This window comes from Gorilla gorilla, chromosome 4 (genome assembly GCF_029281585.2).
Source record: "Gorilla gorilla gorilla isolate KB3781 chromosome 4, NHGRI_mGorGor1-v2.1_pri, whole genome shotgun sequence".
NCBI classification, from domain to species: domain Eukaryota; kingdom Metazoa; phylum Chordata; class Mammalia; order Primates; family Hominidae; genus Gorilla; species Gorilla gorilla.
This window is the reverse complement of record NC_073228.2, coordinates 56,529,974-56,557,186: the sequence shown is the minus strand read 5'-3', so window position 1 is coordinate 56,557,186 and position 27,213 is coordinate 56,529,974. Positions and strand designations below refer to the sequence as shown.

General features: G+C 48.6%; 1 protein-coding gene and 1 long non-coding RNA gene across 4 annotated transcripts; one reads left to right on the top strand and one right to left on the bottom strand.

The window, feature by feature from the left end:
• The first annotated feature begins 624 nt into the window (after positions 1–624).
• Positions 625–25,929, top strand: LOC129533797 (TBC1 domain family member 3G-like). 3 transcript variants are annotated; one of them, XM_063706521.1, is made up of 17 exons: positions 625–743; positions 6,713–6,872; positions 7,749–7,960; positions 16,516–16,588; positions 16,751–16,833; positions 18,118–18,157; positions 18,640–18,720; positions 19,164–19,271; positions 19,602–19,711; positions 20,965–21,013; positions 21,557–21,677; positions 22,391–22,485; positions 22,870–22,935; positions 23,399–23,498; positions 23,869–24,021; positions 25,003–25,441; positions 25,485–25,929. In XM_063706521.1, exons 2-17 carry the CDS (start codon positions 6,765–6,767, stop codon positions 25,612–25,614), a joined length of 1,968 nt encoding a protein of 655 aa, XP_063562591.1. In that variant the 5' UTR covers positions 625–743; positions 6,713–6,764; the 3' UTR covers positions 25,615–25,929. The 3 variants fall into 3 exon arrangements, with proteins under 3 accessions (XP_063562591.1, XP_055244307.2, XP_055244308.1); XM_055388332.2 differs by having other exon boundaries at positions 25,003–25,929; XM_055388333.2 differs by lacking the exons at positions 625–743; positions 6,713–6,872; positions 7,749–7,960 and adding an exon at positions 14,965–15,089 and having other exon boundaries at positions 25,003–25,929.
• LOC129533798 (uncharacterized) lies at positions 14,058–14,884 on the bottom strand. Its single transcript, XR_010133657.1, has 2 exons — positions 14,803–14,884; positions 14,058–14,373 (listed from the first exon to the last, which is right to left on the bottom strand). It is a non-coding gene; the product is annotated as an uncharacterized lncRNA (long non-coding RNA).
• Positions 25,930–27,213: the final 1,284 nt, after the last annotated feature.

Sequence of the window (27,213 nt, the reverse complement as noted above, 5' to 3'; positions counted from 1 at the left end):
AAACCATGGGTAAGGGGGTACTACTGTACTATACAGATGATTTTGTCATTTGCTTTTCCTCTGAATATTATATCTTTTGATATTTATCCATCTTGAAACACATATTTTAACTTCTTTGTAGTATTTCATTGTGTGTATCTCATTTTACCTGTTCTCTTGTTGATAGACATTTATCTTTTTTTTTTCGAAGTTTTGCTCTTACAAACAGTATTTCAGTGAACATCTTGTATTTTGTACGCAGGTATCAGAGTTTTTCAAAGATGGAAGTGGAGTTTCTGGAATGTCTCTTGACCTTTACTAGATTTTGCCAAATTACTCATGAAAGTGGTTGCAATAATTTGTGCTTCTATTAACAGTGTATAAGAGGTCCTGTTTCTCCTAGTCTTTGCTAACACTTTGTATTGTTATACCTAAAGATTTTTGCAAATTTGGCATGTTTGAAAAGATACTACACTGCTGTTTTAAATTTTTGTTGCTGGATTATTTTAAGGAATAAACTATATTTATAAAGTGCTTGGCCCTAGTAATCACTCAGTTATTGTAGCTTTGTCTTTTCTCCCTACTTCCACCAAAGTATATTTGATCTTTGTTAAGATTAATTTATTCTATCTTTCTTTTTCTTAGACACTTTTAGTCTTTTTTCAAGTCAATCTGGGAACTATATTATACGGGAAGAAATGGAAAGAATGCTCCATGTGGTGGATGGTAAAGTCCCAGATACACTCAGGAAGTGTTTCTCAGAGGTATAGTTAAAGATTTACATTTTATCCCTTTTCGTTGACAAAGTATTAACTCTTAGTTGTGTAAAAAGTTTTAAGTATGACAAACAGATGTTTATGTGCAGATTACTCTTGGCATTTTTATATTTATTGATGTTTCCATTTATGTGCTATTGCATGACTCATTACTGTTACATTTGTAAATCTGAAAATTTTCAATTCTACTGTAAAGGCAACTATTCACACTTACAGTATAATGAAACACAATTCTATATACTCACACTAACACAGTAATACACACACACACACACACACACACTCCTGCAGGAACCTGAAACAGTGCTCATGTTGTAGTGTCTTTGCTTTTCATCACGGATATCATTCATTCATTAGCCTTGAGCCATCTGTGACCTGTTTTATCAAAGCCTATTTTGTCATTTATTTCTCCTAGTTGATTTGCATAGTGAAATATTTGTGTTAAAAAATTGTCATCTTTGGGCCAGGCAAGGTGGCTCACACCTGTAATCCAAGTACTTTGGGTGACCCAGGTGAGAAGATCTCTTGAGCCCAGGAGTTCAAGACCAGCCTGGACAATGTAGCAAGACCCCGACTCTACCAGAGGGTGGGGAAAGTCACTTTTTCTGTTTTCAAAAATAATATATTTCCATTGTGTCTTTATAGAAAAATTAAACAATAGAAAATTCAGCAATAGAAAAAGTATATCTTTAACAGAGAGAATTATTTTATTTTTCTTTTCAGAGGTCTGCTAGTATGTGACAAGTCCTTAGTGATTGTAGAGTAAAAATCCCTTTAGAAGTTCTGATTCTTTCATGCAGCACTCAGTGCTGCCCATTTTCTTTCGGGTGGCTTTTTGACACAATTCCATTTCACCAGTATGACAGTCCTCCATTGTTGTTTGTTTTATTTGGGGAGTTAGCTCTGCCTTCCTGACTGTATAGACACTGATTGTCCATATTTCAGCCATTTGCATGTATCTGGTTCTGATATATCTTTGGACTGTCTATCATTAGTTTCTTACCACTCTGGTTTTGAATATCTCCTGTGTTGATAGCACCTGGTGATATCTCTTTCTTGCTTTTGAGCCTAGCATGCAGTTTTTGGTGGTGGTTATGGCGCTAACGTTTTATCCAGCATTTCCAAGTGTCAGGTGCAAAAGGATGCGCTTCTTGTGTTTTTGGTTCTGACATATTGACCGGAAGTTGCTGTGATAGTAATTTACTACTTCAGGACGAACTGAGCTATGATTTGTTTGTTTTTTTCCCCCATAATAAAATTTGCTTGTAAGAAAAAAAGATAATCTAGCAAACCTGACTGATTGGATTTTTGACATAGATGTCCAAAACATTAATACTCTTTTTTCTTTTTCAGGAAGTATGATATTTTTTCATTTTAATAAGGTTTATGCAGACATTCTCATTTTTGTAGATGGAAACTAAGGGTGGTTGGCTACCCAGTACTCTAAAAATTTAAACACAATAGCAGACACATGTATTAGCTGATAATTAGTGCTATAGGGGAAAATAAAGTAGAATAAAGGAAGAAGGTGGTAATAGAGAAAATCTGAATCTTGTTATTTTATATAGAATGGTTAGGTCTATCAGATAAGTAAGATTTGAGTAAATAATTTATAGCAAGTGAGAAAGAAAACCATGAAGATATCTGGAGGACCACTTTTCATCAAGAGAATATAGCAAAGGCCTTGAGGTGGCGGTGTACTTGTATGTCCAAGGAACAATAAAAAGGCCAATTTAGTTGGAATGGTGTGAACAGGGGAGTGGTAGGAAATGATTATATATTGTCCTATAGGACAGCATGAGTCCTTTGACTTTTACCCTGAGTGAGATAGAAACCACTGGAAGGTTTTGAGTAGAGGAGTAACAAAATATGAGGCTTTTTTTTTTTTTACACACATGATCACTTTGGATCTTATGTGGGAAGTAGGCTGAACTGAGTCCAATTGAGATATCTGAATAATCCAGGCATGAGGATCATGATTACCAATGGTCAGTGATTTAATCAGTCACTTAGAACATGGTGTAGCAGTGAGGTAGTGAGAAGTTTTCAGATTCTGCATTTATTTCAAAGATAGAGTTGGCCTAGAATTTTTTCTCGTATTGATTATGGACTATGTGACAGAATGAGTAGAGGGAAGATGATTAGTATTTAGCCTGATTCAGTAAATGAATGGAATTACCACTAACTGAGATGGCTAAGAGTAATGGAGAAGCAGGTTAGGGGGTTGGATATCAAGAAAGTTGTAATTACACTTGAGAATCCTATTAGACACTCAAGTGGAGTTGTCAAATGTGATTTTTGATTTATAAATCTGTTGTTGAGGAGTAAAGGATTTGTTGTTGGCTTACAGGTGAGGATGAGATCATCTAGGAGTAAGTTTAGATAGAAAACATGTTGGAAGAATGAGTCCTGTCATCCAGTGTTTAGAGTTTGGAGAGATGAAGAGGACTCAAAACAGACCACTAAGAAATAGCGTGCAAGAAAAGAGGATTAATAAAAGAGAATAGTGTCCTGGAAGCCAACTGAGGACAATGTTTCAAGAAGGAAGGAGAACTCAACTATGTCAAATACCCTGGAAGGTCTAGTGAGTCGACCTTTGATCACTGAGAAGTGATCATTAAATTTGGTGATCTGCAGGTAGGTCATTGGTGTAGGTCCTGTGGAATTAAAAAATTGCTGGTGTAGGATACTAGATGAAATGTACTCATAAGAGGAAATGGTGATAGGAAGAGTGGAATGCTTAAATTTTCAATTATGGGAAGAGGAAGTTACTATAATAAAGACATCATAAGACTGTGGTAGTTAATGCCTGAGTTGGTGGTGTTTTTAATAAGATCTTTAGAGGAGAAAAGATCAAAGAAATGTGAAGCTCATGTATATGGCTATTTGAACTATTAGATACCTCTAGTTGGTATAAAACCAACATTGTAAATGGGCTATTGGTATTTGATTCAACTATTTGATTTATTTGCCTGCTGTAATATCTGAGTAGTGTGTCTGATGATTGCATGTAGAACCTTGCTATCCAAGTATTTATATTAGAATAGGTTAATTCAGACCTTCAATAACAATGCTTTGTGTTGTTTTTGTGTTTATACACACACACACACACACACACAGAGAAGCACTTTAGCTAAAATATAAGGACCTAGTGCTTAGATTTAAGTGATATGGGTCTCAGCTTTTTCTATCTTGTGCTTTATTATTAGCCTTGACAGATGAAGTTATAAAGGAATCCACCTAGGTGTTGTATGAAGTTTTTTTCTCACTGACTTATTTTAGGTTGTTGACTCTTAAAATGAAAATTTATATTTTATACTATTCTTCTCTTTTTAGTAGAGATCCATGACTCAAAAACATAAAAAATCAGATTTGACCATATAATTTTTGGTCTACCAGTTATGTGGAATGATTCCCAATGGGCAAGTGAATTTCAGAGATTACTTTGTATTTCACTTAGACAGGCAGTGTGCTAACTTTGGAGCTTGGGCTACCTGAGTTCAGTCCTCTTTCTTCCACTGAATAACAGTAGGCAAATTCCTTAACCTTTTGGTGTCTTGGTTTTCTCATGATAAAATGGGGATAATAATAGTGTCTTCTGTAGAGAGTGTTTTGAAGATTAAATTAGTAGTTGAAATATTTAGAGCAGTTCTTAGGACATTGTAAACATTTGGTATTAGCTCTGTATGAAGGTGGTAGAAGGGTCTACCTGGAGATAGCATCAGATCCCACAGGTTGAGGGATTAGTTCCAGAAAACTGACCCCTAGACATCTTCGCTAGCGATCATGATTGATTAAATCATTGACCATTGGTAATCAGCTCAACTTTAAGCCCTCTCCCCTCCCTCCCTAGAGGTTAATCATTGTGGTTTTTTTTTTTTCCAGTGGCCAGCCCCCATCCTGAGGCTATCTAGCAGCCCTCCACCCAGCTGTGGGGTCCCTTCATTAGCATGCAGAGTCATTTATCACTTTGGAGATTACAAGAATTTTAGGAGTTGCATGCCAGAAAAAGAGATGAAGACCAAATATATATTTAACAATATCACAACCACTAAGAAATTACAATTAAAGGATGCTATTGATTTTAAGACTTATCCCAATGTCAGAGATGTTAATGTGTGTAAAAATGTGCATCAGCTTGTAGAATTTATACTAAGCTTCTTTCTAGACTAAACATGGGATACAGAAAGAATATGGGTAGGAACTCTCATCTCTAAACATGTTGGCAGTGTACTCATATGTCCCTGCAACATGTCTGAATGTCATTGTCAATGTCAAAATAAAAATGTATAGAGCATACGTGAAGACTGGGTGATCTTCAGTATGTCCAAAGAACAAAGAGAAGGTTGGGAGTTTTCTAAAAAAAGGAATGTCACATATGGTCCTGAGAGAAAGTTCATTGGTATTAGTAAAGCTTTAGGGAGCTGGCAAACTTCAGTTGGTGGGCGATGGTGGTGGGCAAAATTAGTTGCAGCAAGTCATCTCAGCAGCTGGACTTACAGAGAATTACATTTCAAGAGCAATGTATCGTGAATGCTTTCTACCCCGGGCCTGTTGACTCTGATTTAGTTATGACAAGAATGACCCAATTTGTATGATCCACTTCCACACCATATTCTTCCATTCAGAAAAACGAGATTGTCAATGTCTTGATTGCTTGGATTGCAGTCACGTTAAATGTTCTGAAAGTACCGGGCTAAGAGTATCGCCTCACTTAATGGGATGCTACTAAACAATGTAGATATGTTCCTACCATATTTCTTTTAGGGAACTAATTATTCGTATTCTTTAACATGTCTATTAGGATTAGAGCTGCTCCAATCTTGACTGTCATTATTCAATGTATTTCTTTCTTTTTTTTCCTGATCAAATAGTTCAGGTTGTAGCTTCATTGTATTTCCTTGTGAATTGCTTCTCCCTTTTTCTGCTTAGAAATACCTGGCTCCCACTAAACCTAAGATCTCTTGTCTTCCAAGCAAAGGGATTGGCGTCAACAACCATGTGATGCTCTTTTTCAGCCTGGATACTTTTCTCCAGAGATTTATCAAGAAAAATACCTGGAAAGAAAGCAAAGGAACAGAAATCAACTTGCTTCTTTTTGTTCTCTGTGTACATACATGTTTTCAGTGATGCCTTCTGGGATCCTGATTGTCTACTCTAGGAGGACACCTGGATAGTTGTTTTTAATTCACAAATGAAATTTAAAGAGTATTTTAATTCCATACAGATTTAATTAAAATATAGTAACTCAGGCAGATTGAAGAGTGCTAAAGAAGAGGGATAAGGCAAGTGAAAAATTGGATTTATTAAATGTTTAAAGAAATGCAGATGGCCGGGCACGGTGGCTCACGCCTGTAATCCCAGCACTTTGGGAGGCCGAGGCGGGCGGATCACAAGGTCAGGAGATCAAGACCATCCTGGCTAACACGGTGAAACCTCATCTTTACTAAAAAATACAAAAAATTAGCCGGGTGTGGTGGTGGGTGCCTGTAGTCCCAGCTACTCGGGAGGCTGAGGTAGGAGAATGGCGTGAACCCGGGAGGCAGAGCTTGCAGTGAGCCGAGATCGCGCCACTGCACTCCAGCCTGGGCGACAAAGTGAGACTCCGTCTCAAACAAACAAACAAAAACAAAAAACAAAATGCAGTTTACTGGTTTTGGGATATACTTAGCAAACAAAATCTGGCTTATTGGCAGTGTACTGCTTTACTGAATTGATGAAATAATTTGTAGTTAACATACAGATTTTATGCAAGTAGAAGTTATGAAGCACAAGTATTTTTGAAAACAGTTTGATTTCCAAATATGTATATACACCCTGCAGTGTTATTAGATAATCCTTCCTTTGTAGATAGCACAAAGGTAATTGCCAACTGATTGCAAATTTCAGGTTGTGCAGGTTCCAAGTAAGACACCTTAAAATTTGACTGAACTTATGTTTTCTTGTTTTAATTTTAGGGTGAAAAGGTAAACTATGAAAAGTTTAGAAATTGGCTTTTTCTAAACAAAGATGCTTTTACTTTCTCTCGATGGCTTCTATCTGGAGGTGTGTATGTTACCCTCACTGGTGATCGTGATACTCCTCCTTTCTACCAAACTCTGGCTGGAGTCGCACATTGTAAGTAATGACATTTCATTGTTTTCTGTTTGCCTTTTTTTATATATATAATTGGCTGGTAATATGAGAATATGCTTATAAAGGAGAAATTTATTTAAATTCTGTCCCAGGCTGGAGTGCAGTGGCACCATCGTGGCTTACGGCAGTCTCAACCTCCTGGGCTCAAGCAGTCCTCTCACCTCATCCTCCCAAGCAGCTGGGACTACAGGCACTCGCCACCATGCCTGGCTAATTTTTTTGTCTTTTGTAGAGACTGCGGGGGTCTATATTGCCTATGCTGGTCTTGAACTCTTGGGCTCAAGTAATCCTCCCACTTCAGTTTCCCAAAATCCTGAGTCGTGAGTCACGATTACAGTTGTGAGTCACTGTGCCCAGCCAAGACTTTTTTTTTTTTCACCATGTTGCCTAGGCTGGTCACTAGCTCCTGGGTTCAAGGGATCTGCTACCTCAGCCTCCCGAAGTGCTAGGATTACAAATGTGAGCTACCTCATCCAGCCTAATTTAAATTTTAAATGCAACATCTGGGTAGAGGTTACTGTATTGGACAGCGTCTTCAAAGGCGAAGAGAAGGAAAAGAAAACAAGTGGTAGAACTGTTTGTGTGCTACAACATGGTGCTGATACAGGTTTCTGCAAAAAATCTGCTTAATAGTTTCCAGCAGTTACTCTTTCCTTTTCATTTGGTTAAAAGTGTGAGTTAGGGAAGTGAAACTGGAAAATTAAAATCTTCCAATAAATCTAGAATTATTTATACTGTGATTTCTCCCTGCCCTGTGTTAAGAGACTACACTGTCTCTGGTCCTCAGGATACTTGAGAAAAGAGCAAAGATGAAAATACCACAAGCTTATGATGCTTTACTTATCTTTGAATTTGTAGATTTCTCCTCTTCGCCATCTACAAATGGAATGTTCACCCTTACTACCAATGGGGACCTACCCCGACCAATATTCATCCCCAATGGAATGCCAAACACTGTTGTGCCATGTGGAACTGAGAAGAAGTTCACAAATGGAATGGTTAATGGTCACATGCCATCTCTTCCTGACAGCCCCTTTACAGGTTACATCATTGCAGTCCACCGAAAAATGGTTAGTTAAATGTTAGGCAACTCACTGCCAGTCTTGCTAGTGTCATTTGTGAAATAGTCATTTTCTGTCTTTGCAACATCATTGAATGCATTTTCTTCTCTTCTTTTAATTTTTTAAAATTTAGTAATTTTACACATTTTATTTTTTTACTTTTTTATCCTGTCCTCAAAATCTGTTGCTGTGAATGCATTTTCAATGTATTATATATGCTAATATAAGTGATCAGAGCCAGGATTTAGTATTACTCATGGTGGCTAATGTGTGAAATGACATTCCTTATCCATATATTAAGAGGCAACAGGATAGTCAGTGCATCTGAGTACTACTTTCTTTAAAAATTTGTGTCTCCTGGCCGGGTGCAGTGGCTCACACCTGTAATCCCAACACTTTGGGAGGCTGAAGCAGGAGGATCACCTTAGCTCAGGAGTTCAAGGCTAGCCTGGGCAACATAGTGAGACCTCGTCTCTTCCAAAAAAAAAAAAATTTTTTTTTTAACTAAGCAGCCATGATGGTGTGTGCCTATAGTCTCAACTACTCTGGAGGCTGAGGCAGGAGGATCACTTGAGACTAGGAGGTCAAAGCTGCAGTGAGCCATGCTTGCTTGCCCCACGCATTCCAGCCTGGGCAAGACCCTGTCTCAAAAAGAAAAGAAAAAGAAAAAAAAGAAAGAAAGGAAATGGCCAGGTGCGGTGGCTCACACCTGTACTCCCAGCACTTTGGGAGGCTGAAGCAGGGGGATCACCTGAAGTCAGGAGTTTGAGAACAGCCTGGCCAATGTGGTGAAACCCCATCTCTACTAAAAATAAAAAAATTAGCTGGGCATGGTGGCATGCGCCTGTAGTTTCAGCTACTCGAGATGCTGAGGCAGGAGAATTGCTTGAACCCAGGAGGCAGAGGTTGCAGTGAGCGAAGATTGCGCCACAGCACTCCAACCTGGGTGATAAAGTGAGACTTTGTCTCAAAAAAAAAAAAAAAAAAAGTATCTCCTAAGCCAGGCATGTTTAGGAGGATCCCTTGAGGACAGGATTTTGAAGCTATAATATGCTATGATGCTCACACCTGTAAATAACCACTCCACTCCAACCTGGGCAATAAGTGAGACCTTGTCTCTAAAAAAATTAGAAAAAAACAAAAACCAACACACACAAAATTTATGTTTCCTGTGTGTTTGTGTAGGTATGTATATCTTCACTGCCACATAAATGCGGATGGCTTCGGAAAAGTGTTTTGGGGTTGGTTTTTATGTTTTGTTTTGTTTTGTTTTGTTTCTTAGAGGATACAAGAATGTTCTTGAGGAAAATCAAGTTGTGCGTAATTCCTCTCTTGATAGTCTAATATATAACTATTGCATTAAAGGTTGACTCTTTGGTAAAAAAGAAAAAGGAGGGTTTGAAAACTGTGGTCGGTGGATAATTGTTAAAGAGGTAGTCTTCGGGTATAGTGGCAACTTGGTAGAGTAGAAAGGGCACTGAACTAGGAATTTAGCAACCTATGTTTTAGTTCTAATTCTGCCACTAGATAGCTGATTGAGCTCTTTGGACTTTAGTGTCCTAATTTTATAAAGTAAAGGAAAGGCCAGGCACAGTGGTTCACGCCTGTAATCCCAGCACTTTGGGAGGCCGAGGCGGGTGGATCATGAGGTCAGGAGTTCGAGACCAGCCTGGCCAAGATGGTGAAACCCCGTCTCTATTAAAACTACAATAATCAGCCAGGCATGGTGGCACACGCCGGTAGTCCCAGCTACTTAGGAGGCTGAGGCAGGAGAATCGCTTGAACCTGGGAGGCGGAGGTTGCAGTGAGCCGAGATCGTGCCATTGCACTCCAGCCTGGGCGACAAGAGCAAAACTCCATCTTAAATAAATAAATTAATTAAATAAAGGAAAGCAGGGCTTCTAGATCAAGTAAATTGATTGTATAGCAGCAACAAGAGAAAATGAAATTGTAAAAAAGGTACTGTATTGGTTTCTTAGGTCTGTTATAACAAATTACCATAAATTTGGTGGATTAAACAACAGAAATATATTCTTTTTTTTTTTTTTTTTGACAGTCTCTCTCTGTCGCCCAGGCTGGAGTGCAGTGGCGCGATCTCCACTCACTGCAGCCTCCGCCTCCTGGGTTCAAGCAATTCTCCTGCCTCAGCCTCCCAAGTAGCTGATACTACAGGTGCACACCGCCATGCCTGGCTAATTTCTATATTTTTAGTAGAGATGGGGTTTCACCATGTTGGCCAGGATGGTCTTGATCTGACCTCGTGGTCTGCCTGCCTCGGCCTCCCAAAATGCTGGGTTTACAGGTATGAGCCACTGCACCCGGCCCAGGAATTTATTCTTTCACCTTCTGGAGGCCAGAAGTCTGAAACTAAGGTTTCTGTAGGGTGGGGGCTTCCTCCAAAGGTTCTAGGAGAGAATGCTTTCTTGTCTCTTCTAACCTCTGGTGGCTCCAGGCATTCTTTGGCTTGTGACTGCATAACTGCAATCCCTGCCTCTTCATATAGCCTTCTCCTTCTCTCTGTCTTTCTCTGATAAGGATACCTATTGAATTTAGGGCCCACCCAGATAATCCAGGATGATCTCATCTTGACATCCTCAACTTAATTACATCTACAAACATCCTTTTACCAAATTAGGTCACATTTACTGGTTCCAGGGGTTAGAACATGGATATATGGATATACTGTTTTAGAGGCCACCATTCAACTCAACTACAGATATTATTTATCTTAGTATCAAAAAAATTAAATGCTGAGAAAAAATTAAGTACCTAGGAATAAACCTTTAAAATGACATATAAGACATCTATATAGAAAATAAAATGTTGATAGAAATTAAAGAAGACTTAAATATTGGAAGGAATAAACCATGTTCATGGATTAGAAGACTCAGTATTTTAAGATACCAGTTCTCTACAAACTAATCTACAGATGACTTAATGCACAATCCCAATAAAAATGCAAAGTCTGCGTGTGTGTGTGTGTATGTGTGTGTGTGTGTGTGTGTGTGTGGGTTGTGATTTGATAAGCTGATTCTCATATGTGGAAATACAAAGCACCAGGAATAACCAAGATACTCTTGAAGAAGAATAAGATATGAGGATATCATCAAGATTGGATATCATCCAGATATCAAGATTTATTTCACAAAGATATGATATTTAAAATAATGTCATATTGGTACAAGAAAAGACAAGTAGACCATTGGGATAGAATAGAGAACCCAGAAACCAGTTCATAAATGTATGAACACCTCATTTATAACAAAGATAACATTGCAGAGTGGTGAGAGAAAGATAGTTTTCTCAGCAAGTGGTGCTGGGACAATTAGATATCCGTATGAAACTTGCCACCTACCTTTCACCACAATTCCAGGTGTTCTATAGAGCTAAATTTGAAAACAAAACAATGAAACAGCCCTTGGAAGATAATACTGGTAATTCATTCCTGACGCTACTCACATAAAAGAAAAGATTAAATTGGACTTCATTAAACTAGATAACTTGGCTGGGTGCGGTTGGTCACGCCTATAATCCCAGCACTTTGAGAGGCCGAGACGTATGGATCACAAGGTCCAGAGTTCAAGACCAGCCTGGCCAATATGGTGAAACTCTGTCTCTACTAAAACTACAAAAATTAACTGGGCGTGATGGTGGGCACATGTAGTCCCAGCTACTTGGGAGGCTGAGGCAGGAGAATCACTTCAACCCCAGAGGCAGAGGTTGCAATGGGCCGAGATTATGCCATTGCGTTCCAGCCTGGGCAACAGAGCGAGACTCCGTCTCAAAAAAAAAAGAAAAAGTGATCAACTACACTAGTAATCAGTGAAATGTAAATTAAAACAATATTATGATAGCAGTGCACTCACCTGAACAGGTAAAATTAGACAGGGTTGCTAAGTAGAGCAACAGGAACTTTCATACCATGCTGATGAGAATATAAATTAATACAACTACTTTGGAATACAATTTTCTAGTTAAAGATAAGCAGTTCTACCTGTAGGTATCCACCCAAAAGATACGTGTACTAGGAGATATGTACAAGAATATTCGTAGCACCATTATCTATAGTAGCCCCAAAACGAAAACATTACATGTCCATTAGTTGTAGAAGGGATTGGGAAGTTGAGATATATTAAGATAATGGAACATTATACAGGAATGAAAATGAATGGATTTGTAGTTATATCGAGTATGAATGAATCTTGTAAACCTAATGTTGATGGAAAGAAGCCAGACACAAAAGAATTAGGCTAGGCACGGTGGCTCACACCTGTAATCTCAGCATTTTGGGAGGCTGAGGTGGGCCAATTGCTTGAGCCCAGGAGTTTAAGACCAGCCTGGGCAACATGGTGAAACCCCATCTCTACAGAAAATACAGAAATTAGCCAGCGTGGTGCCACACACCTGTAGTCCCAGCTACTCGGGAGGCTGAGGCAAGAGAATCTCTCAAGCCCAGAAGGTGGAGGTTGCAGCGAGCTGAGATCACACTACTACGCTCCAGTCTGGATGTCAGAGCTAGACCCTGTTTCAAAAAACAAACAAACAAAAATGAATTAAGTAATTCTATTTATAAATATAAAAGCTTTTAAAACAGGGAAAATGAAATCTAGTATTTATTTACTTGTGCATAGGATATAAAACTGTAAAGAAAAGCAAGAAAGTGATTACTGTAACATTTAGAATGATAGTTACCTTTGTGAGGAAGGGAGAATTTGTGATTTGGAGGAAGCAAATGGGAGGCTTTTGAGTGCTCACTGTATTCTGTTTCTTAAACTCAGTGATAATGGAAAGCTAGTTGCTTTGTGATAATTATTTGAAATGTACCTTTTTTTTTTTTTTTTTTTGCAATGGAGTTTCACTCTTGTTGCCCAGGCTGGAGTGCAGTGGTTTACAGGTGTGAGCCACCACACCCGGGCAGGCCAAGATTTCTATGTTAACTTTGTCTATCACTAAGCTCAAAAAAAAAGAGAGAGAATTCAGGGCATGGAAGGTGGGAAGACCTGGGGGAAGGGGCGGCTGGAGGAGGCCTCAGCCCCAGGGGAACTGCAACATAGACTGAGACCCTCACATGTTTGGCTCTGTGTCCCCACCCAAAACTCATCTGGGATTGATTAATCCTCCTGTATCAAGGGAGGAATCTGGTGGGAAGGGATTGGATTTGGGTACAGCTTCCCCCGTGCTGCTCCCCGGATAGTGAGGTAGTTCTCAGGAGAGCTGATAGTTTCAAAGTGTGGCACTTACTGGTTCTCCACTCACTCCCTCCTGCCGTCTTGTGAAGAAGGTGCCTGCTTCCTCTTCCCCTTCTGCCATGATTGTAAGTTTCTGGAATTGCAAGTCAATTAAGCCTGTTTCCTTTATAAATTACCCAATCTCAGGTATTTCTTTACATCAGTGTGAAAACAAATGAATACAGTTCCCTTCCCTGAGGTGCCTTCTCCTTAGGCAACCAGCTGCCCCCATGCTCCTCTTCTGCCCCCTGGTATTTCCTTTCTCCTCATGAGGCCCAACTGATCCACATGGCCAGCCCCAGCCCCATCCTACTGCAGGCCTGTGTGGCTGCTGGAGAGGCCAGGCTCCTTTCCGCACCCCGAGGCTGCCCAATAATGCTTTCTGGATCCTGTAGAAAACTGACCCACTATTCTCATACTGGTGCAACTTCTTCCAATACCTCAAAACTGGACAACGTGAACGTATCTTGTTTCTTGTCTCTTCTTGCTAGGGCTGTCATTGGGACAGTCCGAGATGTGGGGATGGGGGGACACAGTGGATGAATGGATGGATGAATGGACAGGAGTCCAGGGAGATGTCCCTGTGTGTCCTGAACTGGGCCCTTCCTCCAATGAGAAACCTTCCTGAGTGAGTTTATACAGTCATCCCTTGGTATCCATGGATTAGTTGTAGGGTCCCTGGGGATGCCAAAATTCATGGATCCTCAAGTCTCTGACATAACATGGCCTAGTATTTACATATCAGCTATGCACATCCTCCCATAGACATTAGACCATCCCTAGATTATTCATGATGTGTAATACAATGCAGATGCTACATAAATGGTCGTGATACTGGATTCTTTAGGGAATGATGACAAGAACAAAGTCTGCACATGTTCAATAGAAACATAACCGTCCAATTTATTTTCTGAATATTTTCCATCTGCTGTTGCTGAATCTACAGATGCAGAGATCCTGGATACGAGAGCCAAGTGTGCTTTGAGAGTAGGGTGGGTGAGGTTGCTAATGAGTACAGGGGAGCAGGTGTTGATCAGGAGGACCCTGCACTGGGGCATCTGGACATCCTGCCTCAGGACTTGAGAATCCAGTTGGATGGCACAGACAGACTCAGCCCAGGTCAAAGCCGTCCCCTTGAAGTTTCATTTTATCCCAAGCTCTTTCTGGCCCCTGGAATTTGGCATCCCCTAGGCCCTGCGTGGAAGGACAGATGAACCAGGTTTTAGATAACATGTCTAGAAGAGTGAGCCCCTACTGTGTGCCTGGCACTTTCCCCACAGGATCCTCTAGCTGGAATATCCAAGGGTCATGGAGAGAAATACCCAGTTAAAATATCAGAAATGAAAAAGCGATACCATTAGAGACACTAAAAAGACCCTTAGGTAATAGTATTAGCTTTTGTATTCTGAGATCCAACAGCAGCAGTCACTTCCGTCCACCCCTATATGTATCCCAGGACCACCCTGGGCGGGGAGGGCTGAGGTTAGGGAGCAGCCATGGATGCTCTGATGCTGGCCCTGGGCCTCGGGGGTGACAGTGATGAGGAACTGGGTGCACACATGAGTGGGGCAGCCGGGCCTGGCCAGAGAAGCAGCACACACGTGCACAGACGTGTTTACCCACATACACGTGTGCACGCACGTGCACAAACACATTGCAGGCAGGCATGTTGACGCCTCAGGCAGCGGAGGACCCTTGACTCTGGGCACTGCTGACCCGGACAAGGCCCCATTGTGATGCGTGCCATGACCTCAGAATGTCACTGGTGCTTAGCACCTATCCGCTCTCTGGCCTGCCTCAGTGTTCTACAGCAGTTACACACAGGCAGTGGTATCTGTGAGCAGCTCTGTGGACTCAAAGGTTTTCTCCCTGAGAGGCATGACCCAGGCCAGCTGATTCATCAGAATCAGGTGAGCGTGACCTGCTCTCTTCCCTCCAGGCGGACTTGGGGACAGTGGCTACGGTGCGGGCGGTGTTGGCCTCTGTGGGGCAGCTACCGAGGAGGGTCATCCCTGAGCACTCACCAGGCACCCGTTCTACACTGCCCGTGTAGACGATTGGCTCTTTCGTCTCCATGGTGGCTTCGTAGAGTGGGTGCTGTTCCCAAATGTCCCCATTGGACAGATGAGACGTCTGGGGTCAGAGAGGCAGTAACCGGCCTGGGAATCCGGACATGACCCTGAGTTTTGCTCTCAGCCCTGCCGTGTGCTGTGCTGGAATTCAGGCCTGAACCCTGTGACCTCCCTGCCCTAGATCCCAAATCTGCCCAGGTTTCCGATCCCGATGGGGCAGAGCTTGGTCCTGGCAGAGCCACTGCTATAGAGCCACTGGCATAGATCCACTGACGGTCCTCAGAACACCTCTGTGCCCTAAGCTGGGTCCTGATGGTCGCTGTGGGCCCCAGTGAACACACATGGTCCCTTGTCCGGGGGAGCCTGCTGCCCTTGGGCAGCTGTGGAAAATGAAGGAGCCCTGGAGGGCTGGCTGAGGGGAGACTATCTTCCCTTGTGTTCAAAGGGGTCCGGACACTAGGGTTCTCCCCAGGTATTTCTTGTTCTGCGTGGTCCTCTTGAGGCCTCGCCCTCCTTTTGCCTCGAGTATTCCCAGGAGGGACGGTCCATCCAGGTGTTCTCCAGGACCAAGGACCCACTGTTCTTCCTCAGTGACCCAGGAAAATGAAGCCTCCTCCTGTTGGGACGGCTCAGAATGGTGGACTCCACAGTCCGTCCGCGAGAGACGTGGTTTCCATGCGTACAATAGATCTTTCTCATCCCCCAAACCGAACACCCTCCTGCTCAACAGGCGTTATTCCTAAAGTGGCTTCACTGTTCAGACTGAAGAGCCACAGTAGCCAAAGTGATGAGCGGAGTAGAACCGAGCAGTCAGGAGAGATCTTGTTCCCTGTAGGAAACTGGGCATCTCTGAGGCCCTGAGCATCCCAGGAGGCCGATTGCACAGAGACCTCTGGTCGCTGACCCCAGTCTGCCTCCACATCCCTGGAATAGCCCATCATGGGCCCTTCACCCGTGGCAGGTGGAAACCATTCAACCTGCTGGTGCCGGTGTGTCCCCATTTCATGGCATTGGGGGACAACAGGATTCTGTCTAGGTCCCACTGTACTCAAGTCCTTGGGAAGATGCCCACCCCTGCTTGGGACTTGAGACTCCAGAGACTCGAGCAGCTGTGGGCCACTGGGTCTGGCCCCTTTTTACCTGGGGGCGGCGGTGGAATGGGGGTTACGCAGCCAGCCAGCATCTGGGAGCCCGGCGAGAGCGGTTCAGGTGTTCTCCGAAGCCGCCGCGTACAGTGTAACCTTTAGACAATTTTGTCTCACAGGATGGACGTGGTAGAGGTCGCGGGTAGTTGCTGGGCACAAGAGCGAGAGGACATCATTATGGAATACGAAAAGGTACAAGTCGGTCTGCTTCTTGGAGGGAGGCCTCTTCCAGTGTGCCCTGGTCAAAGGGTCCTGGGCTCCCTAGGAGCACAGGGCAGGGACGGGTGGCCAATGCCCCCAGGCCCTTGCACCCTTTACCTTGGACCCCTCACCAAGGCTCCCTCTGGGCTACAGGGACACCGACCTGGGCTGTCAGAGGACAACGGGCCTAAGGCTTTTGGAGGCTACAACAACGTCGATCATTTGGGGATTGTACAGTGAGTCCTCTGCACTCCCCTCACCCCTAAAGCACCTGTCTCAGCTCAGGGATGGGTTTGCTTTTAGAAAGGCCTTTCTGATGCAGGACATGTCTCACCAGGTCGGGTCAACCTCCTTTCCAGGGACAGAACTCCTCCCTGACTCCCCTGCAGGTCCAGCCCGAGGTTGTTGTTAGGCCAGAGGTGTGGGACCCATCTAGGGAGCCGGTGGGAATGGAGACTGGGCTAGGTCAGGCCCCTGGGCGCTCAGCAGTTCTGTCGGCAAGTGAGCACAAGAGGAGCGGGGCAGCCTGAGGGTCTGGCCCTGTCTACTTGGAGACAACCCCGGTGAGATGCAAGGGTTATGGCCACAGGGTGAGGGGACGCCTGGCCCAGCTTCAGGGCTGTTGTCCAGCAGGTCTCTGAGGGCCCACCTGCCCCTGTTCTCCCCCATTCCCCTAGAGCTACAGCCCTCACTGTCCCGTGAGGGGAAGAGGCATGGTGATAATGGGGGCTGTAGCCCTAGGAGAATGGGGGAGAAGATGGGCAGGGCCCCGTTCTGGGCATCTCACGGTGAGGCCAGGGAGGCAGCAGGGCTTGCGGCTAAAGACCTGGGTCTGGTGCTGGGAAGGGATCTGGGGCCGGGCAAGAGGAGCCCAGCCAGGAGCCCATCCCTCAGGGATCACAGGATGGAGACAGAGGATCCCTGGGGAGGTAGGGTGGGAGGGAGCTGATGAGCCGTGCCACTTCTGAAACGCAGGGTGTGTGGCTCGGGTGCAGGGAGAGGCAGGTGGATGCTGGGAGGTCAGAACCTGCAAGGGCCTTGGGGCTGTCAAGTGGGGTGGGCCTCTGGTGCACCCAGAGTACACCGGGCAGGTCTCAGGGCAGGCTCCCTTGACCCTGGCGGGGTGATGTGGTCACTCCCTGAGGGACTCCTCTCAGGGCCCGGTCGCCCACCCTGGGCGGCCCCCATCCCATCTCAGGGCTAACCTTTCTCAGCTCCAGCAGAAAGCACCACCTCGAGTCCAGGACGGGCAGCCCCATTGGGCAGCCTGACCGCCCCCCACGCCAGGGGCCCCAGTAATCCCGGCCAGGCTGTCCCTACACTCCTTCTTCTCCCAGATCCTGCCCCCCCTGGGAGTCAGCCCCACAGGAAGGCCCTTGTCCTCCCTTCCCTGTGCCTTCTCCTGGGCTGAGCCCTGAGCTGGAAAGGGACAGAGCCAGTCCTTTCTGGGGGTCGGCACCCAGGCTGGGGCCGCTCCAGGCCCCGTGCAGTTCCTCAGCTCTGCCTGGGTTGCCTTACAGTGAGACGGAGCTGCCTCCTCTGACTGCGCGGGAGGCGAAGGTAAGAGCCTGATGCGTGGAGGGGCTGGTCCAGGGACGTAGGGACTGGGCGGGTGGTCAGTGAGGCAGAGGAAGCAGCTGGCCTGAGCGGTGGCTGGTGAGGGCAACACGCTGTCACTGGGAGGGGCAGCAGTCCCTGCTGGACCTGACCCCAGGTTGCTGTTCACTTTGGCAGTTTGATAAAATTCCAAAAGGAGAACCACAGTCCTGGCTTGGGGGTGGCTGCGCGCTTGTGTCAGGACCCCACCTAGAGGCTGGGACCTAAGACTGGTGTGTCTGTGGCCTGAGGATGGTACATCCCGGGGTCCCAAAGCCAGCCCACTGGTGCTCATTTGCTCAAAGGCTCTCAGCCCTTGAGGTCTGCCCTTCCCTGGCTCCTTCCAGCTGGCTCCCACCAGGGCTCCAGAGCCCAATACCCAGCATCCGTGGGTGGCTCTGGGAAGCCTGGCAGCTCCGCTAACTCCAACATGCCTCATTTGACAGCAAATTCGGCGGGAGATCGGCCGAAAGAGCAAGTGGGTGGATATGCTGGGAGACTGGGAGAAATACAAAAGCAGCAGGAAGGTAATGTGTGGAGGGAGGAAGCACTCTCTGCAGAGACAGGGGACAGGCACCCATGGCTGTGGCCTGGCACCGTCAGCCTCTCAGAGGGTGGGTGGCACACTGTTCTCGCCCAGAGGACTGCAGGCCTGGTCGCCAGATTTCCTGCCTATTCGTGCAAGCGTCACCTTGCTGGGAGGGAATCTGAATCTAGGGCTGGGACTACCCGGAGCTCAAGGCTAGGGATGCCCTGGTGACCTGAAGGAAGGAAAAGGTTCAGATCAGAGTTTCGACTCTGAGTGTCCATCCACTCTTTCAGTCCTGGGAAGGGAGACCCTGTCCCAGCTTGATCTCACCTCTACTGAGGAATCATGGGGCCAAAACCAACAATTTCCAGAATCCCCGGGCTCTGTTCCTCACTGGGGTCACCCCGTGGCCTGTGACACCAGGTTGTTTTCTGCCGACAGCTCATAGATCGAGCATACAAGGGAATGCCCATGAACATCCGGGGCCCGATGTGGTCAGTCCTCCTGAACATTGAGGAAATGAAGTTGAAAAACCCCGGAAGATACCAGGTACGCTCAGCCAGAGCACAACAAACAGGACAGGCCGTGTCAGGGGCCCAGGTCTCCAGCTGGAGGGAACGTCAAGACCACCCTGGGGAGCTGGGGGTGAAGGTCAGATGAACACCCTGGGCACAGATGGTGACACAGTCACCACAGACAAACTCAGCTCTGGTGACCCTCCCTGGCTTCAGTAACAAGCCAAAATGCAGCTTTCTGCAGAAGGAAACCTTCCTTCTGTCCTTCCTTCCGGAAGTGCTGACTGTGGGCTGACTGCCACTGGGGGCAGGGAGTCTTCCATCTGTCCTGAGACTGCTTTCTCCTCTTGGCCCTGCCCTACAGATCATGAAGGAGAAGGGCAAGAGGTCATCTGAGCACATCCAGCGCATCGACCGGGACATCAGCGGGACATTAAGGAAGCATATATTCTTCAAGGATCGATACGGAACCAAGTAAGCCTACGGGAGCCACAGGGTCCCAGCAGAGATGGGGTGAATGAGAGGGATGGGGGCTTCCCCGGAGCAGAAGCCAGGGTCACCCAGGAGGGATGACACAGCTGCCAAGAGCTCTCCCGGCCCAGGGAGCAGCCGGCACCATGAACCGAGCACCTCCCTGGTTCCAAGCCCTGGGCCAGACTGGAACATGTGGGGCCAGAACCCAGGAGGATCCTGAGGAGATGGAAGGCAGCAAACAAAATCATGCACAATGGTGAAAGGTGCTCTCCCTGACTCATGGGGACCCATGGTAGGACCCACGGGAGGGTGGCAGGATAGAGGGCCCATGAGCCCCCCCCAGGCAACAGTGACAGCACCAAATGCTGGGAGAATTAGGGGTCCTGGAAACTCTCATCCAGGTCTGCTGGGAACAGGACGTGGCACAGCCACGTTGGCAGCCAGTTGGGCAGTGGCTCACAAAGCTCGATGGACTTGAACCACACATCCCCAAAGTGTCACAGATATTGAACCCACTGATTTGGAAACTGCCATCCACATGAAACCTGCATGCCAGGTTCACTGCTTGACTCCTCGTCACTCACACACGGAGCCTTCGGGGACGGCCTTCAACACGGGAATGGGGAGAGCAAGGCTGGTCCTCCCTTCAAACGGAAGACCCAGTGAGAAAAGGGAACGAGCCGGTGATGCCCGCACGAACGTGGGTGGATCCTAGATGCATTTTGCTGAGGGACAGAAGCCAGACCCAATAAGCTACCACAGTAGGATTCCCATTCCTAGGCCATTCTGGAAAAGGCCAAACCACAGGGACATAGAAGCAGTCTGGGTGGCCAGGGGCTGACGGATCGGGGAGAGGCTGGGTACATAGGGGCCACCCTGGAGACTTGGAGGATGAAGGAGTCGCCCCAGGAGGGGCTGGTGCGGTGGCCGGGAGACTCTGCACATTGGTTCGGAACCGTGGAGGAACTGTACACCCACAGACTGAACTGGCGTGTGTGCAAACTGAAAAAAAAAGAAAAATCATTCAGAGTGAAAAGGATCAGGCAAGTCACTGTACAACTGGGCTATTTGCATGTCACAGATGTGGATTTTACTGAAACATTTCTTCAAGAGTCTCAGGCCCTGAAGAGCTCACTGCTTATCTGGTGAATCATCTGAACCTGAAATGGGATTTGCTGTTAGGCTTTATAGACAAAGTGAAATTAACAACATCTGCACAAAACAAACCAAAGCCCCCTTTCTCTGTTTCCTAGGCAGCGGGAACTGCTCCACATCCTGCTGGCGTATGAGGAGTATAACCAGGTGAGTATTCCCGGCAGTGAGGTTCCCGGGCCATATTTCCATATTGACAGGAGTGGGTGTCCGGTGGGGGTGTCGTTGCTTCTTTTAAAGTTAGTATTTGTGACCCACCAGGATATAGGAGGTAGGATGTCAGCTCACCGCTGGCATAAAACTCCAAGGAAGGGGGTGGTCTCAAGGGGTCAAGCTGAGACACAACGGAGTCAGGGCCTGGACTCCTGGTGTCACCTGGGCCTGACCACCACTTCTCAGAACAAGAAATGACGCCCTCCTCCTGGGGCTGCCCCAAAGCCCAGGAGCTTGGCAGCATCGCACACAGGATGGTGCTATCAGCAGACATTTTGGACAAGGTGCTGAAGTGCCTGACGGACTTGGCTCTTGTCATGAAATGAATGTGCATCCTGAGGAAGCCTCTTTTTCAGAGGAAGCCTCTCCTTCAGAGGAAGCCTCTCCAGTCACCTCTGCCCTCTCCAATGACATGAGTCCTCCCAGGTGACCTCAGCCCTCCCAGGTGATGTCCTTCCATGGTGACTCTGGCTCTTGCAGGAGGTGGGCTACTGCAGGGACCTGAGCCACATCGCCGCCTTGTTCCTCCTCTATCTTCCTGAGGAGGATGCATTCTGGGCACTGGTGCAGCTGCTGGCCAGTGAGAGGCACTCCCTGCAGGGTAAGTGAACAGCTGCCCCGGGGACCTCCTGCAGCCAGACCTGGGGATGGCCACCCTGGCCAGGTGATCACAGCTTTCAGCCAAGGCACCCTCCTTGTGTCGCCAGCTTGTTGGGAGACTTTAGGATGTCTCTGCTGAGGGTCCCACAGGAGTCCACGGCTGACCCCCAAAGCCCAAATCAGACGCCTCTCATCCCCATCAGCAGAGGGCATCTCATCCTCCCCGTGGCCACCCTCTGTGTCCTGGAGCCACGCCCTCCGGCTCTGATTGTGTGCAGCTGACTCTCCCCTCCCTGAGAGTCCTCCTGCCCTCCAGCTGCCCGGGCTCCTGCTGCCATCGGTGCCCACGAATGGGCCGACCAAGCCCAGGTGGCAGCATCTCCCCATCCCCTGTTCCCTGGCCCGACCCAACTACCAGGAGGTGACCGGGAAGCCAAGCGCCCACCCAGTTCCGGCCGCCCTGTCGTGGCCTGAAAGTCAGGCTTGCCCTTTTTGCACCCTGGCCCAGGAGGCCTCCAGGGGAACCTCCAGCCAGGCTCCAGGGAATGTTCCCGCCCCACCTCCCCAGGGTAAAGGCCGCATGTTGAGGTCACCAGATGGGAGGGTGGGAGGCCTTGGGGTTTGGGGGCCTCTCCAGCTGCCCAGCTCTTGCAGCTGATGGCTCCACATCTTGGGGGAAGGCTGTGATTTCATGATGGGCTGGGGGCTTCTCAGGATTTCACAGCCCAAATGGCGGGACCGTCCAGGGGCTCCAAGACCAACAGGAGCATGAGGTAGCCACGTCACAACCGAAGACCATGGGGAATCAGGTGAGCTTATGGTCCCCTCAGCTCTTCCCAGAGGCCCTGCCTCCCGTGGGGCTGTAGGAGCAGGGGGGCTGGAGCCCCTCGTGGGGCTGGTGACTGGCTGAGTCCCAGCCAGGGCCTGACCTGGGACGTCGGGTTCTCCATGGGCTGGGAGTTGGTTTCCTTTCCTGCCCTGGAGGAGACAGAGGCACAGGGATGGGGGCCCAGCTCCCGCAGAGCAGGGCAAAGGGCAGTGTGTCCACCGGGAGTGTGGGAAGGTGACAGTGTTGTGGGGAGCTCTGGACACCGCCCAGTGTTCTGCACTAGGGGAAGGGTCTTCAGAGGCCCTGGAAGAGGGAGGTTTTTAGGGCAGCCCAGTGGCCTGAGCACCTCTGTTGCTTCCATCAGGACAAGAAAGATCTACGTGGGCAGCGTTCCCCGTTAGGCTGCCTCATCCGGCTATTGATTGACGGGGTAAGGAGGCATAGGGAGACCCTGGCTCAGGGACCCTCCTTGCCCTGCAGTGCCCTGCTTCCCCAGCCCGGGGGTCTGGCTCACTCCCAGCCCACAGGAGGCTCAGGCGGGTCCCCAAAGGACACACAAGCAAAACCCTCTGCCCAAGAGGGGTCATCCCAGGGCAATGGCTGGGGCTCAGGCCCAGCCTCATGGGCAGACTGGGCCAGGACCCCACTTGAGAGGGCTCAGGGAAGCCTCAAGCCCTGGGCAAGCCCCTCTCTCCAGGAGCCACATCCCCACTCAAATGAGTGCCCCCCATGAGGAGCTTCAAGACCTTGTCTGACCCAGCGTCCTGGAGGGCTCAGGCGACCCTCATGGGGAAGGTCACTGACTCTGGAGACTGAAGCCCCAGTGTGCGCAGCTCGAGCCACCAGCCCCAGCCTGGAAGGACCAGGTTCTTTCACACCTGCTGTCCCCACAGATCTCTCTCGGGCTCACCCTGCGCCTGTGGGACGTGTATCTGGTAGAAGGCGAACAGGCGTTGATGCCGATAACAAGAATCGCCTTTAAGGTTCAGCAGAGTAAGTCTACGTGTGCCCAGCGGGGCCTGGGGAGCCCTGGGGTCAGACCCCGACTGGCCCGAGGGCAGCTTCCTCACACTGTCCTCATGATCCTCTGTTCTGGCCCAGAGGGAGGTCTGGCCAGGTGGGCTGGGCAGGACACTGTGACACCGAGCCCATCCCCCACATGACCCAGATGAAAGTCGAGAGTGTGGTGAGCACTTCCCTGTCCGGATCGCCCCCCAGCCACAGTCTCCTGTGTATATCTGGACGCCTGGGGTGGCCACAAAAGGATCCGGCACCGCCCAGTAGGAGACTGAAGTGGCCACGGGGTATGAGCTGTGACCATTCCCAGGTAACTCCCCTGGCCTGATATCCACCCTGTCCCTAGAGCGCCTCACGAAGACGTCCAGCTGTGGCCTGTGGGAACGTTTTTGCCACCGGTTCGTTGATACCTGGGCCAGGGATGATGACGCCGTGCTCAAGCGTCTTAGGGCCTCTATGAAGAAAGTAACAAGAAAGCAGGGGGACCTGCGACCCCCAGGTGGGCTCCAGTGCCATGTCCCCTCCCATGTCACCCTCTGGGGTAGTCAATAGTAGGGGAGTGCCCGGGACCCGCAACCCTACTACCTGGGCCTTCCTCTTCACCTTTTCTTCCTCCTCTTCCTCCTGGACTCTAAGAAAGTACAGGAGGCCCACCGGTCCTCAGGCCAGGCGCTCAGTGCGTGTATACTGGACATGCTGTGCACGCAGGAGGGGGATGTGGGCAAGACCCTCCAACGAGCCCCCTCCCACTTTCCACGGTGTCTCCCTCTCCCCCTCGCAGGGCCCTCCAAGTTACTACAGGAGCCCAGACCCATTTATGGGAGACCCCGCCCCTCCCTGCAAGCACCCACAGCCTCAGAGAGCAGCAGAGGCCCCTCACTCCTGCACGCTCCTCCAAGGTTGCCAGGACAACAAGCCTTGAGCCAGGGAGACAAGGGAATCAGTGTCCCTGAGCCACAGAGCATTCAGGGAGAGGGCACAGGCGGGACCCCAGCCCCAGAGCCAGAGCCAAGAGTTCAGCCAGAAGTGGGAACGTTGAGTCCTGGCACGGACTGGGCAGCCCAGGAGGGCAGAGGGTGACCCGCATCCGGGCCCAATCACCCACTGCGGAGACAGGTCCCCACGTGAGGTGACAAGGGGCTGGGTGACATCCAAGGCCCCTCCCACCTGAGTTCTGACTGGGGGCCGTATCCCAGGCCCAACAGCCCTGGGACGAAGGTGTGTGGCAGGAAGCCCCCAGCCAGTCTGAACCCTGGGGGCAGTCCCAGGAGCCACCCGCCATGCCACGACATCTTCCCCACGCCAGGCAGCACGCACCCCTCCCTCTGGGATCAGCAGACTACAGGCGTGTCCTCAGTGTCAGTCCACGGGGGCCACACAGAGACCCCGAGGACTCCAGAGACGCAGGCAGGTGGGGCCCAGCCCGGAAAGGCCTGCGTGGGCTCACTGGAGATGCTGACCGCGTCTGTTTTCCTTTCAGCCAAAGCCGAGCAAGGGTCGTCGGCATCCAGGCCTGTGCCGGCTTCACGTGGCGGGAAGACCCTCTGCAAGGGGGACAGGCAGGCCCCTCCAGGCCCACCAGCCCGGTTCCCGCGGCCCATTTGGTCAGCTTCCCCGCCACGGGCACCTCGTTCTTCCACACCCTGTCCTGGTGGGGCTGTCCAGGAAGACACCTACCCTGTGGGCACTCAGGGTGTGCCCAGCCCGGCCCTGGCTCAGGGAGGACCTCAGGGTTCCTGGAGATTCCTGCAGTGGAACTCCATGCCCCGCCTCCCAATGGACCTGGACGTAGAGGGCCCTTGGTTCCGCCATTATGATTTCAGACAGAGCTGCTGGGTCCGTGCCATATCCCAGGAGGACCAGCTGGCCCCCTGCTGGCAGGCTGAACACCCTGCGGAGCGGGTGAGATCGGCTTTCGCTGCACTGAGCCACAACGTGGGCATGGACTTCCCGGCCCTGCAGTGCACCCAGCACTGATTCCAACCAGGGCGCCCCCTTCGGAGCTAGGGACGAACAGCAGTGTGCTCCCACCTCGGGGCCTTGCCTCTGCGGCCTCCACTTGGAAAGTTCTCAGTTCCCTCCAGGCTTCTAGAAGCATCTGGGCCAGGGCTCATGGCTGGATAATTTCCCTAGGCTTAACAACCCAAGCAAGCTTCGCATCCTCGTTTTATTTTTGGTTAAACTTATGAGAGTGTATTAAGACAGAGAGCAGCTCGAGAGACATTCAGAGATGGAACACACCAGACCCCAGATCACAAAGCCAACCATGCCCAGCCCCTCCCAACACCCCCAGCCCCACGACCATCGTTCTGAATTCTGACGACACCGTGAGCCTGCCTTTGTACTTTAAACTCATGGAAGGATAACCACCTTCACGTTTTGAAATAAATGTTTCCTGTTGAAATGATTTTAGATTTTAGACAGAAATATTGAAAAGGCACTATAGTGTCCTCCTATAACTTCCATCCAGCTGCCCCTAATAATGATGTTTTGCAGTCCCATGGCACATAAGAAATTTAGGCCGGGTGTGGTGGCTCACACCTGTAATCCCAGCAATTTGAGAGGTCGAGGTGGGAGGTTCAGGTTCACTTGAGTCTAGAAGTCTGAGACCAGCCTGGGAAACCTAGGTGGACCCGGTCTCTAGAGAAAAGTCAAAGAAATTAGCCAGGCATGGTGGCGTGTGCCTATACTCCCACCTAGTCAGGAGGCTGAGGCAGGATTATTGCTGGAGCCCACGAGATCCAGGAAGCAGTGAGCCATGATTGCACCACTGCACTCCAGCCTGGGTGACGGAGTGAGACTTTATCTCTTAAAAAAATTTAAGAAATTTAATGTGGGTACAATTCTATTAACTCAATAATAATGTGAACTATTATCTAACGTTATGAAGGCTAGAATTATCCCATTTTTGCCTAACTTCTCATACCTGTTCCAAGATCCCACCTTGGACTCACCCTCTGCCTTCAGCTCACGTCTCTTCAGCTTCCTCCACATGGTCCAGCAAACACACACCTGGGCTGAATGGGAGAGCTGGTTGGTCATACATAAAGGTAGACCGGTGGGCAGGGATTTTCAAACTTATACAGTCAATGAGTTTTCCTTGGTGTTCTGGAAAGCACCGTTTGAGAAACGCTTTGACAGTGAATCCAGGCCTCAAGATCCATCCGCTGCTCTAGCTTGAATTTTGCTCAAGCTCAGTGAACACCTGCTCTGCCGGGTGCACGTGAAAGGGGCAAGGATGAGTAAGCTGTAGATAAAGAAGACAGGACGCAGGGGGTCTGTCTAAGCTCTATCCCCTGCCTTCAGCACTGAGGGATGAAATCCAACTCTTAGGGAACGGTGGCCACGTGCTGGGCCAGCCCCAGGCTCTCAGGATCTGACAGTGAGTGACGCAGAGCCAGGCCTTGCCCCTGGGGAGCTCTCCAGCATACACCTCCCTCTCCCCTCCCAGCGTCCCGCAAAGCAGGCGTCAACGCCATTGTGAATGCACAGAGGAGGAACCTGACTGTTAGACCTGGGTTTTCCAGGGTTGCACGGCTTCTGGGAGAGGGATGTGACCCTGAGGACAGGGCACAGGCCAGTGTAATGCCAGGATGGAATGAGCTGTGATCTGTGCTGCATAGAGGCCTAGGCCAAGGTGGGACTGACGGATGACCAGGTCAGCCGGGTCACTGAAAACACTCTTGGGTCC